The 13,207-nt window shown below is 44.0% G+C and overlaps 1 protein-coding gene across 2 annotated transcripts in view; it reads right to left on the bottom strand.

Annotated features, from left to right (window-relative positions):
• The window catches only part of LOC144057462 (CUGBP Elav-like family member 3), a 37,039-nt gene extending 23,940 nt beyond the window's left edge, over window positions 1-13,099 (bottom strand). The window contains exons 1-4 of one of the 2 annotated variants that reach the window (XM_077575038.1): window positions 12,905-13,099; window positions 12,682-12,713; window positions 11,029-11,286; window positions 7,670-7,752 (exon numbers count right to left, since the gene is read on the bottom strand). In XM_077575038.1, the coding sequence (XP_077431164.1) occupies window positions 7,670-7,752; window positions 11,029-11,173 (228 nt within the window). In that variant the 5' untranslated portion in view covers window positions 11,174-11,286; window positions 12,682-12,713; window positions 12,905-13,099. Of the gene's footprint in view, window positions 1-7,669; window positions 7,753-9,248; window positions 9,308-11,028; window positions 11,287-12,681; window positions 12,714-12,904 lie in introns of those variants that run through there. The other variant, XM_077575037.1, reaches the window with a different exon arrangement.
• Between the last annotated feature and the right edge of the window lie 108 nt (window positions 13,100-13,207).

The raw sequence follows: 13,207 nt of genomic DNA on the forward strand, positions 1-13,207 counted from the left end.
CAAGCAGTCCTGATTGCACAGTGCATGGCCGGGTTGTGTTTGTCACTCACTTTTGCGATGAATGTCTTTTTTTCCCCCCTTTCTTGAAGGAAAAATATGAAACTGAGATGGTTAGACGTGATAGCAATACTTGACGATGCCGTACCGCATTTTTAGAGCACAAAATAGATCATGAAATAAGTCCAAAATAAACAGTGCTGTGTTTATGCATAAATCACGTCACAGAGATGACGTGGACTGGACAAAAATGTCCAATATGGCAACATACAGGCTATGATGTTATTTTGATAATTAATCGGCTTGAACCTTTTTTCATGGAATCAGATCAGGACTTTAAGTTACGTGTTTGTTTAATATACACAAGATTTATTTCTCTTTGGGTGAGGGTGTCAGCGAACAGCTTCAAACTTCTTCTTTTTGGTTTGCTCACAATCCGCCTAACTGCGACTTGTAGTAAAGTTGTTTGCCGCCTTTTTTGTAAACATGCGCGGTGGTTCGGAACGTTAGAATCTTACGGTGTTTTATGATTAGCCTGGAAGCAATCAAATCACTGTAAATTATTGATTCATTTGCTTTAAAATGAGAACAACTTGGAAGACGAGCGGCATGTGTCATTGTTTATCAACTCCTGGAGGAATTTTGATGACACAAAACACGACAACTAACCAGAATCCTTCCATCATCCCGCCTCAAACTCCTTTCAAGGTATTCGCTTGAGAATTGCGTCATTACACACGCGTTGAATCAATAGCCCCACTACAAAGTGCATATTTTCACAAGTGCATTGATACATTGCTGCTGTAATAATGATGCGTATTAATAATTTAGCAGGCATCCAGTGTGTCATGGCAAGCGAAGCCCTGTATGTGTGTGTGTGTGTGTGTGTGTGTGTGCGTGTGTGTGTATAGGCTGGGCTCTAATTAAAGAACAGAGCTCCCCGGATAGCAGTGAAGCATGACAGCACACACCTGCTAAGCTGCTTATCACACTTTAATTTCACCTACACTAAGATTCGGGGAAGTCAGCATGACCAAGCCAATGCGCGTGTTTGTATGTGCGATTGTGTAGCGAGTCTGAAGTGGAACAAAGATGAGGGGAATGATAACGGGCGAGGGAGGAGAGAACGGATTTAAATGGACGAGAGGGGGAGAGCGATATCAGCGGCAGAGAACAAAAGCAAGAGATAAGGCAAAGATTACAGCGCAAATACGGCAGCTGTAGGCTGGCAAAGATTGAGATGGCGAGAGCGGATAGAGCCGGCCAGATATGCCGTGCGAATCCAAAGAAGCCGCGAGTGGCGCTGATGACGAGGACGGGAGCACACGTTGGCTCTCAACGTTCCCAGGCTGGATGGCGTGCGAGCGCTCATTTGCATGCGTTTCACGCGGGCCGTGCGAGCACGCGTGCAAAGTGAACGCCACTTGCCACCCAAGGTCCTCCTGGTGAGCGCTACTCCACTTGAAGCGCCACTGGACAAAGTCGCACTGCACTTATTTTTGCCACAGTAGACGCCAATATGCACCGCGTTGTTTAGGTCCGTTGAATACTAAATACCGCAATAACTCAACATATTGGAAGTGTTTTTCTATGACTGAAATATGTTTTGTCATACAGATGGACAACGCTGTCAACAACAACACTGAAATTGTCTTTTCTCACCATTGCCATGAATGGAAATGAAATGATTTTTTTCCAGCCTCACCCCCTCCAAAAAGTTTTAATACATAAAAATAGCACTCTGTAATATTGTACTTTATTTTAATAAAAAGTGTAATCAAATAAATAGTCAAAAGAATGCTAAGAAATAAACAGTTTGCGCATGGTGATTTAATGCTGCAATCCAAGTCATTGTACTGATCTTGTGGCCATCGGGAGGCAATACATGCACAGAGCCGTGTATAGAAAGAGTTTGGCCAACTCGGTTTCAAGCAGGGTAACAAGATGGCGTCCGTATGTCATGAGACCAGCAGTTGACCAATCATGCTGTGATTGGTCAACTGTTTGGCCAAACTCTCTCTATATACGGCTCCCCCCACACTAATACAGTTCACCATAAAGATGGGTGCACCAAAAGCAAGAAAATACAGAAGATTAACACATTAGCTTGAAGAAAAAAAGTTCTAATGGCATTTTATTTATTAATTAAAAAAAAAAAAAAAAGTATGGGCAACACAAGTTGTCAAGTTTGGTTGAAGGAGCAAATCGACTGGTTTTATGTTCAGTGTGCCTGTGTGGGTCTTGTTAGTCCAGAGAGATGGTGGCAGGAGGCTGGCAGTCTGTTTCCGAGGTCAGAGGTCAGAGCTGAGCCTCTCGTCAACAAATTCAAAGCGGGGAGGGTGGGGGTTGGCGTGGGGGGGGTGGTTGGGGCTGCTCTCTGAGCTATAAAACTTTCCTTTCAGGACAAGCATTAGAAGGACATGACATCCATTTTGATTCTTTGGGACAGACGGGAAAGTCAAAGCTTGCTTTTTGGATTTAGTTTGGATTTGAAGGCCAGTTGAGCCCAAAGCAGAAGAGCACGGCGGTGTTTGTTGAAATTGCTATCACTGAATAACGGTCGTGTCACTCGTATCTCAAGGCGACACTGCACGCAAGCTTTGTGCGCAAACGCGCACTGATGTGAGGCCGATATACGGGAGCTATTTCATATCCCCGAGGGAATGTCGCTCAAACGTCAAATACAGCAAAACACGTCCCACCATCACTTCACTGATCAAATCTCCCTCTGTGCTTTGATTTCCTTCGAAGTAAACAGAAGGTGCAGGATGTTGGCCATCTGTCCATCTCGCGCGTTCTTATTCTCTCATTTCCCAGCCCGCTTCGGGTGGACCCATCGTTAAAACACACACACACACACACACACACACACACATACAGTACATGTACAAGTGCATGTCGATCTGCATGTGTGGCTGCTCTTCATTGAAAGGGAACACTTGACGAGCCACCAGAACACGCAATTTAGAGATCCCAAGACACCCTTTGGACCAAACACACACGCATGCACTTCAGCCCGCTTGTCCCATGATGAGCCCGGAATCAGACTATGAAAATGAGTTTGTGAGAAACTAATCATGCAGCTTAACAAGTGGAGCTGCTGAGGAAGAGGAGGCTGTGAGTGGTGGTGGGGGGAGGGGGGGGGGGGGTGTGAAACGGTCAAAAGGGTCAACTAATCAAGAGGAGGGGAAATGAAACGAAGGGTGCGGGGGAGGGCAGTAGAGAGCGGGGGGGGGGGGGGGGGCGTCGACGACGAGTGGAGGACTTAGGAGAAGGGTCGCCATAAATGACTGTGAAATGAGAATCCGAGGAGGACGAGCGTGCGCGCAGCCAGGGGTGGGGGGTGCGGGGGGTAAAGGACATTAGGGAAAAAGGCGCATGAAGGGATACCACGGAGATATTTGAAAGAAGAAAGCGGCGAGCGCTGAAAGGGATGCTTGTGAGCAGAATATCCAGTCATATTGCGCCGGCGCCGGCCCAGGAGAGAGTGCGGGACATAAAGGGAGAAGATGAACAGAGGACGGAGGCGGATTTGAATGGAAAAGGAGATAAAAGGGAGGAAGAGGCAAAGCATAGAGCGCTGAATGAGGAAGAAATAAAAAGGACGTGGCAGAGGGATGATGTGCGAAGAGAAGGATAAACGGTCTCAATCCGGTCAGAGGGGGCTTTAGAAAAAGGTGACAGGTAGCGGCAAGTGATGGCAGACCTAAATTACAATGGAAAGATTTTCCTTTGTATGGAGAAAGGCAGTGCTGAAAACCAACCGCCTCCTTTAAGGTTGATAGTCTGGCTGCCCTGAACTAAAGCTTGTCAAATCATTTTAGGGTGGGGGGGGGGGAAGGACATCTGTTTCTTTCAATTAGCTTTTTCATTTTAGAGCTATCAATATTTTCGGACAATTAATTGATTGATAATTCATTGGTGGATATCAAAAATGCTCCCTGTTTATTATCTAATAAAAAGTGAAACAAGCTTGGCTGCGTGCTCCAATTGCTGATGGTTCCTGACAGATAATAATAATAATAATAATAATAATAATAAAGAGTGTTGCGCACATCACGAGAGGCAAAGGTCAGCGGATGAGTCGACAGACAGACGTGGGGCATCGGCAGACAGTTGGGAAATGATTTTTACATAAAGGTCAGCCCCCTCGGAGGGCCCCTAATTGGATTAACGCCACACTTCACCTGCTGCGTTTGCATGTGCGAGATCATTACATGATCACAACAGCGACGTGTAGTAGAGTGTGTACATGTATCGTGTATGTACAATCGTGGAACTTCCAAAGTACTGCAAAATGCCCCCCAAAAAATGGTAGAAACAAAACAAAACAAAAAATGGACATGCCAACATCTAAAGCAGCCACGAGAAAATAATTCATTTCAATTAATTAGTCCGAAAAGGGTTTCTTAACTACAAATAGTCTTTCAATGGATGGTATGTAATGTAGTGGTAGACAGAGCAGAACATTTCACACTGACACATGCACATGAAATAATTGAGGCAAAATGATCAGTATTTCAATACCTGTATACTGTGCAATATGTATTTGTTGTTTGTTTTCTTGCATAAAATATGAGACTTTGTCTGCGCAGTTAAATGTTCAATGTGGAGCCTGGATTGAATTACAGTAATCCCACGTTTTTATAAATGATGTTCCAGACTACGAAATTTGCAAAGTAGTGATTTTAAAGCTTCCTACATATAATGCATGACTGAATGTGTGGGACTTTGTCATTTGGAAGGCTGGCCTGATGAGAGACATCCGAGTTAGCAAATGCAGACTTGGCTAGCCTGTTAATCAGCTAAACCGTTGAGTGAAGGCAAATGGCAGGTTGTGAGTGAATATGTGTTTGTGTCTTGTTAACTTTGTTCAATAAAGACATTGACCAAGTAGCAGTAGTAGTGAAGAGATTCGGTGTAATTAGCAGTGGTAGGCTATATTAAACGAGCTAGTGACTGATTAGGGTAAGCCATTTTAAAATAAAAAGACTTTTAAGTTGGTCTCCATTTGGCTCCATTTTTTGGGGGTACTTGCAAACGGCAAACGGCACATTTGAGCAACGTTCAGTTTCACAACATTCTTGAGTGAAGCAGCACGCTTGGAGCGTATTTGCGAACGTACCCACATTGATTCTGAGGGCAACGAGCTCTGACATTTATAGTCTCGGTTATGATAAAACAAATTTCCCCTCAAACTGTTTCGACTTAGAAGGAAGGGGGGGGAAAAAAATCAAGAAAACCCGCAAAGCAGCGAGGCAAAAGTGCAACAGATGAAGTTATGGTCACAAATGAAAAGCCACAATAACCAAAGTGCAAAGTAGCAAGGAAATACTGTGTTTTTAACTTTAGGAGCTTCGGCTGTACAACGACGTCACGTTCTGCACGTGAATATTCCCCTTCCCCCACAAGAGCGTTCCAAACGCTTTCCCAGAGAGATCTTATCGGTACGCTTGCCTGCGGAGATGTTGCGGGAAACCAAGCCAGAATGAAATTGAGGTCTGTTCGAGGATCCGAAATGCACATCAGCTATTCTCTCTTCTAACTGCCACAAATAGTTTGCGATAAGGCAGGAGAACGCCATTTGGACGTCACCTATCTCTGTTTTGCACATCCCATTCACAGCGCCGGGAGCCCCGGAAAAAAAAAGAGGGAAAAAAAAGGATGTTGAAATAATGCAAACTATTTCAAACAGTTAGCGTGAAATCCCTTTTTAAGCGCTAGAGAAATCAGGTCAGAGAGAAACGCGAGGGGAGGGACAAAGCGGCGAGGGAGTGACAGAGAAGTACAGCGTATGAGACAGTCACAGAGCTCCATCCATAATGAACGCTGTCCCGGCCCCGCTCGGCACCGCCACACGATCCCTCAGCGGGGAGGCAGCCGGAGCGAGATGAGACAAAGGGGAACGGCCACATTAATTACACACGCTCTCCAGGCGCTAGCTATCAGGCCGTGCTAACGGGGGAGGGCGGGACAGGGACGAGTTGGACGGACTGACAACTATGGGCAAACGGAGACGATGATACACGCATGCTCGCCTTTGCGTCCCCCCCGGGGAGACGACGGAGCGTTTGTCCTTAGCGGCAAGACGCCTGCTGGCTGCTCACGGCTCTTATTAACGCCATCTCAACTTCCAGGAGCGCGCGCACCTGCGCTTGACTTTGTTGATAAACAGGGCACACTACATTCAGTTAGCGGTGCAACAATTCATTGATCAGTCGACAACTAATCGATTATCAAATTAAGTGACAACTCTTTTGATAATCGATAAATTGTTTACAGCGGTTGTTGAACGTAAAATGATGTCCAAATCTTCAGATTTCATCCTCCTTGTGACCTCATTAATGTCGTTATCATACTAGAAGCATACGTATAACTCAGGACTGCTCTCTTTGTGTTGCTTAAAGATTTGTAATGAACTTAACGTTGTTGACAATTTCCATTAAAGCTGCTCTTTGTAACAATTTGCCCCAAAATATCTCTACATTAGCCTTTTTATTTGATCATTTATGACTGAAACATCTTCTAATTAGTGCATTAACACCTTAGCTGTTCACAATGTGTATTCCTGCGAGCCTCTGGCCAACAGTTCTCAGATTGGATTCGGATTCGAATTTCCCGCCCTCTGTCAGCCGATGTGACGTCACGTGCATGTGCATTGTGTTTGTGAAGAAGGGAACGTGCAGTTTCATTTTTTGGCCACATGTGGCAGCAGCGATTCGAAATTCCATTTCCTGCGTTCCGCAGTTGTAAAGTAGCGCAGTTTCATTTTCTAATAAAATGTTGTTTTATATGTCAGTTTTACAGTAAACTTTGACTGTGAGTGACAAAGAAACAGCTTGTACATTTTACTTGGAGCGTTGTTTTCTATCAGTCAAACTACACACAGCCACTCTTACAAGTGTGAAAAAGACCAAGGGTCACCGTGGAACCCGAATGAATCCACCCATGGGAAATTTATTTTGACATTTGAACAAACCCAGTCCTATACGCATCGTTTTAATTTGGCTTAATATTTCTGGTGAAATAATTTTTCAGTACAAGGTCTTACATACAGGGTTCGATTGTCTCCTCTTATAACATAAGGAACCACTAGAGTGCAAAAAACAGTAATAGAGAACGAAAGAAACTTAAAAATAAGGATTCATTATTCCTCAAACTGCTTAGCAACATCAAAATTCATCCACACAAACACCAAGCATAAATTGTCCGCATCCACTTATATGTCCACCCATATTGTTATACACATTTACACATATTGTATAGATGCATATAGTGTATGTATACCTGCACGCACACATCCATCGACAAACACAAATTTGTATCCAATTTTGCAATAATTATGTGTGCCACTATACCATTGTTTTATAAATCACAAAACTTGCATTGATATATTTTTGGAAACTCTTTAGTGCGTTACACCGTTTCGTTTCAACTCAACAAGAATTGTTCCACAGGTTAACTGGTTTGACTGCTTTTTGCTTTCATGAACGTAGACGTTCCCCTCAGTTCAGAAGGTCCAACTGTGTCAGAAGAGCCCCTGAACACAGTCGGGGAGCACATCATTATTGACTTTAAACATAAACTCTAGTGGGAGGTGGTGTTTAAGATCTTGTGCACGCTAGTTGTCATGTCGTGTGCACTGTGTGGCTGGTGTGTGATACGCACTTACCCCCGGTAGCGTTTTCTGCTCGTGAAGGGCGCTCTGGGCTTTGAGTGCAGACTCCCTCGCACAGTACGTCAGAAACGCACATCCTGTCACAAAGACAACCAGTGAGGAGCAAAAAGGCATAGTGGGTCAGGGAGAGGCTCAAAAATTCATCACTTTCTTTTGGAGTCTCTGTATCATCCTTGCCCCACGCCCCCACTCCTCTATCACTGCACACTAGGGCCTTAATCGGTTAATCGGCCCATTATTGGCCTTCAAACATCGACCAAAACAATCAGCTAATTGGGCCCGATGGACCATTATTTTCTCCTTAAAACATTATCGAAGAAAATCGAAGTTTCCGACGCTGTGAAAGTACCTTGAATGCACCATTTTGCCTGCTGCGTAGCATTAGCAAGTAGCTAGCGTGTAGCGTATGTTACTCTGGTTATTCTGTTGTCCCCAAGCGTCCTTTAAGCTGTTTAATGACACCTCAGTTAGAGTTAACTGTAAAACTAAACACACGACGTTAAGAATTACACCCACTATATATTTAAAAACAAAACATGCTTCGTTTTTAAAATGTTGCTAGCCTAGCACTAATGCTAAAAGCAAAGGGAGGATCCCATTCAAATGCTAACAGAAAGTTAGCATCGACTTCGGGAGTGTTTTTCCTTCCAATAACTAATATCCACTCACAAACGCTGTGGGTGGGTACACACACCCACAGGTGAGATAAACGCAATGGCACAAATTATTCACAAATATGTGAAAAACAAGTTATTTTAATAGAATTCAACCGCAACTTTCTTCTGTACTCACTTTAAGTGTGTACGCCATGGATGCACGGCACCACACTGCCCCCAAGAGGTCAAAACAGTCAGTATTCTTCTTACTGTTTTTTCAGTTGCTATTATTTTAGTTTAGTCTAATCTTAAACAAGTAAAAATGATGTTACTATTGACACATACATCTACACAATAGCCTTGTATACTTTATGAAATGTTTGATAAGGTCTACTTCACGTCAATCAAAGCAAAGAATCTTAATAGCGAAAGTTTGTGCGTAGGATTTAATTTTTTTTTTTTTGTCTTATGCGTTATATGTATTTTTAGATCATCGGCAACCGGTATTTTTTTCTGCCAAAAATCAATATCAGCCTGAAAAAATGCATATCTGTTGGGCCCTACTACACACATACAGCACTGTGTATAGGAAGACAGCGTTTGAAATCATTAAATGACTCGGACAGGATTTGCCCTCCCTGATGACTCGTCATCTGCCGTGACTTGTTGTGCGAGGGGGGTTACAGATATGAATATTCATGCACTGCAAGGATAGCTAACAACACCATGATGATGCACTTGAGAGCAGAGGACACTCCACGGCACGTCACAGTTCAGAACGGCACGGCACGAGTCAGCACACACCACAGCACCACAGACGTGTGCGCGGGGCTAACAAGGCCTCGCCGGCCGGCGCCGCGCACTCACTCACGTCTACGCCGGCCGCATACCAAACCACTAGGCATGCCTCACGATCACTCCAAATACACCCAAAACCCGAGCCCCCCGCCCGCCCGCTGCTTGCCTATGGGCTGTACCTGCGTCTGTGTGTGTGAGGGAGGCTGGCCGGAGCCGTTTACTACACCTGTCACCAGCACTAAGACAACAAGATTAGCAGCAGGTTAGCATCCCGGTAACAAGCTGATGAAGTGAAGTACGTCAAGAGGGAAGAGTAGACGTCATGATTAGGACCATCACAAGGATTGCGGGTGGGTGGAGGGGACGTCACAGATGACAGCGGAAGCGACAAAGTCAAACGCCTTCCAGCACGTTGTCGTGATGACTCACTGAAAACGTCACCAGAGCTCATTTTAGTCAGCATCAGTCGACTCATTCGGCAAGTTTTGGCTTATAGCGGACATTTTGCGACACTTCATTCGGAAATAACTTGATTGAATATGATAAGATCCAGTGGAAGTTAACATTAACCTATTGGGTTCACTTAAAGCTAAACTTAAGCAATTAATCACAAATATTTTCATAATCGATTCATCGTTAACTTAATTGTCTAAAACCTCCATTTCAGCCTCTCCACAGTAAATGTTGTCCGATTTCTGCAGGCAGCCCTCCATGAAAGCAGACTGATTGTTTTTTTTCAAAATGACGCTCGCTGCTTCGCGGTTCAATCTATTGCGGATTCACTCTATCGCAAATTTTCATTTTGGACATTCAGAACCTGCTTTCGGGTTTAAGTAAGCCATTTTAAGATTAAAACTTGAATGTAATTATCAAGCCAAAAAGTCAGGAACACTATCGCCTTTCACTTGGAAAAAAATCATTTGGCTTATATTTGGACATCACATAAAGTCACATCAATTTTTATTATTATTATTATTATTATTTTAAATGCCCCTTAGCGGCTTCTATAGCGAGTTGGTCAAAATGAAGACTTGTAATTTACTTTTGTGAGTTATTTGGAATTTGTCTCTGTATGCCCTGCGATTGGCTGGCAAGCAGTTGAGGGTGTGCCCCGCCTACTGTCCCAAGCCAGCTGGGATAGGCTCCAGCATCCCAGCGACCCTTGTGAGGACGAAGCGCTTGAGAAAATGGATGGATGGAGTTATTTGGAATTAGATCACGTTTGAAAAATACTTCATTTTAAGGAAATGTCACCTACAGCTTTTATTTCCGCACCTACTTGCTATTTTTTGTCCGCATTCCCATCGACTTGAGAGGACTCTCAGCAGCCCCAAGCCGTATTGACCAGATTTTTTGTGAAGAAAAGTCTTTGCTTTGGATCTTCTACGACTGCTGCGGTGCATTTAAGTCCTTTTGAGTGAAGATGCAGAATGCTACTTTTGCTAACTTACACAAACGTTTGACGTCAGTGGCTGATTCCATTTTAGACGCGTTAATACCAAAAATAAAAAGAAGCGTAATGTGTTCCAGTTGGGAGGTTTCACTGTATGTTAACAAGGGACAAGAAACACACACACACACACACACACGAGCATCTTATGGTCCATCTCATTGCTTTTAAGAGGAGCTTACTGTGGCCGAGAGGATTCTCAAAACATCCGATTCTTCCTCTTGTATCACACAGGCTTACAGGCCCATTACACTGATTGGCGCATACAGCCTAATCTGCTTCATAACACACACACGCACACACAAAAGAGCCCCTCCGACAGTGTGTACTTTCCACACTTCATCTCAAGTTAAAGTTGGACATGACATCTTTACATAATAGTCTGCAGAGTGTTCAGTGTTTTCTCCATGTCACGCTGCAGGAGAGGAAAGGAGGTGTGACCGTTTCCATGGCGATGTCTAGCTGCATCTGCCAGGACAAGACACGTGCGCTGCGATGGCGCGACTCACCTTTGTGCATGCCGGTGTATTTGTCTTTGATCACGGTGAGTTCGTAGATTTTGCCAAACTGCTCAAAGATGGGCTTGAGGTCCTTCTCCTCCAGATTCCGGGGAATCTGCCCCACAAACAGCTTGATGGCGTCGGCCTCCTTCATTGGGACGGAGCAGGGTGGGAGGGGTGGGGTGGGGGGGGTTACAGGGGGCCGAGGACCAAACAATTCAGAGGCAGGTATCCCCGAAGTGGAGGAGTGGTTGCCGTTTGCTGGATCTAAATGATGGAAAATACAAATTGTTATGACGCTCGGGGGGGGGCCCGAAGTCTAGCTTGGGGGCCGTTTGCAGCCCACAGTTGTTTTTTTCTAACGTTCTTACTGTCCCACAGTGCATTGTAATAATAAACTTAACACGATGAAGATGCTTTAGCGCTACATTGAAAAGAAAAAAAATGAAATGAAATGTTGAAAGAGATGAGACTGATTCTCATTATTTTGGATGTAGTTTTACACAAAAGTCACAGAATTTAAAACATGAAATACAATCAAACATACAGCTATGTAGTACTTAAAAAAAAAAAAATCAGATACAGTACATTTTTAAGTGCAGTTCAGTTGTATTTAACTTTGTGTTTAACTAAGTGACTTTTCAACAACAGATTTGTTTTTAAATATTGACTTCAGTAACTTAGCTCAAAATACATTTTAATGGAATCTTTAAGTCAACTTTCCCCCATAACCGTATTAATGTTCAAACTGTGCATGTTGTTACGGTGCCTTACAATAGCAAATAAAGTACATTGAAAAATACATATACTAAAACCTCTGCCTCATTTTTTAATTAACATTAAGGCTTCATTTGCATGTTGCTCATGATGAGTCAAGAATTTCTTAAGGAGGTACTTGAGTAAAAAGGAGACTACTGAAATACAAGTTATCACATCTACTTTTTTCAACTGTCATCTCCAAGAAAGCAGAGGCTGTTTTTAGCGACTGCTTGACTTCATATGTGACTCAAGACGCAATTTAGCTCGCAAAACTTGATAATTGTTTCTCAAAATGAGCTCCCCGAGTTTGCCCGGTGGTTAAGCGGCTCGCATATCTGCCTCGCATTCAAGTAGTTCCAACTTTTGGCCCTTCCTTTGTGGAGTTAAAGTGACCACATTTTGACACTGGAGACCCGCAAGGCTGTATGTTGAGCCTCTTGCTGTACAGTACGGCCTGTCATCTATTACAAAGAGGAGACAGTTTTTTCTTACTCCTTGCCGACATTGCCACTAGCTTTAGTGTGTTGAATATTCAAAAGAGGATTTTTGTTCTTTGAGGTTGGGCTTTGGCTTGTACAAAGATGCGTAAAAACATGCCACAAGGTTTCATCATTTGACACATTTGGTTTTTAGATGCTTGTTTTTAGTTGTGAAATTATTTGAAAATAGTCCTGAAATCTCTGGCTTGAGCTTGAAAATGCACATAATTGCGTAGCGATTGTGTGTGTGCCTGATGACAAAGAGCCTGAGCACAGCTTCTGCTGAAACAATTATGCAAATTTTAATGAGCCAATCAAAAAACAATAATGGCACTGTTTCCCTTCGATCAAAAGAATGAATTGGAGTGGTGGGGGGGGGGGGGTGAGACAAGGTGGAAAGCGTGTGCGTGTGCGCGCGTGTTACCTTTTCGGTGGAGAAAGCAGCCGTGGGGATGCCTACAAGTGCAGAAAGGGAGAACAACATGATTGCATCGGACGGGCTTCTTTGTTTAGGCAGCTGGAGGTTACAACACGGATGTCATGGGGGGGCTCCTTTTGCTCTTTGTCCGACCCCCACACACCTTTTCCTCCCCTCCCTCCCTAAATACACACACGCTAGTGTGAAAAGACATGTTCAAAAGTCTTACCTCTTGCAGGTGATGATTGTCACACACACAAAAAGGAGAGATGCTCGCGTGGTTGTCTTTCTCTCCGTGTGTCCCGTCCTCTTGCGTGGATGGATGCTCTCCCTCCCTCCCTCCCTCCCCTCCTCGACTCGACTCTCTTCTCTTCTTTGTGCCTCCTCCTCCGATACTACAAGTTGTGTCTTTCCACAAAAATAAGCCAAGAGGGACGCGATTGGAACCAACTAATGGCTTAAAGTGGCAAACACTTGACAGGAACTCGCGAGAAGCTCAAATAAAAGCGCCGAGGTCCTCGCGCTAGCTTGT

The sequence above is a fragment of the Vanacampus margaritifer genome, chromosome 9 (assembly GCF_051991255.1).
Source record: "Vanacampus margaritifer isolate UIUO_Vmar chromosome 9, RoL_Vmar_1.0, whole genome shotgun sequence".
Lineage (NCBI taxonomy): Eukaryota > Metazoa > Chordata > Actinopteri > Syngnathiformes > Syngnathidae > Vanacampus > Vanacampus margaritifer.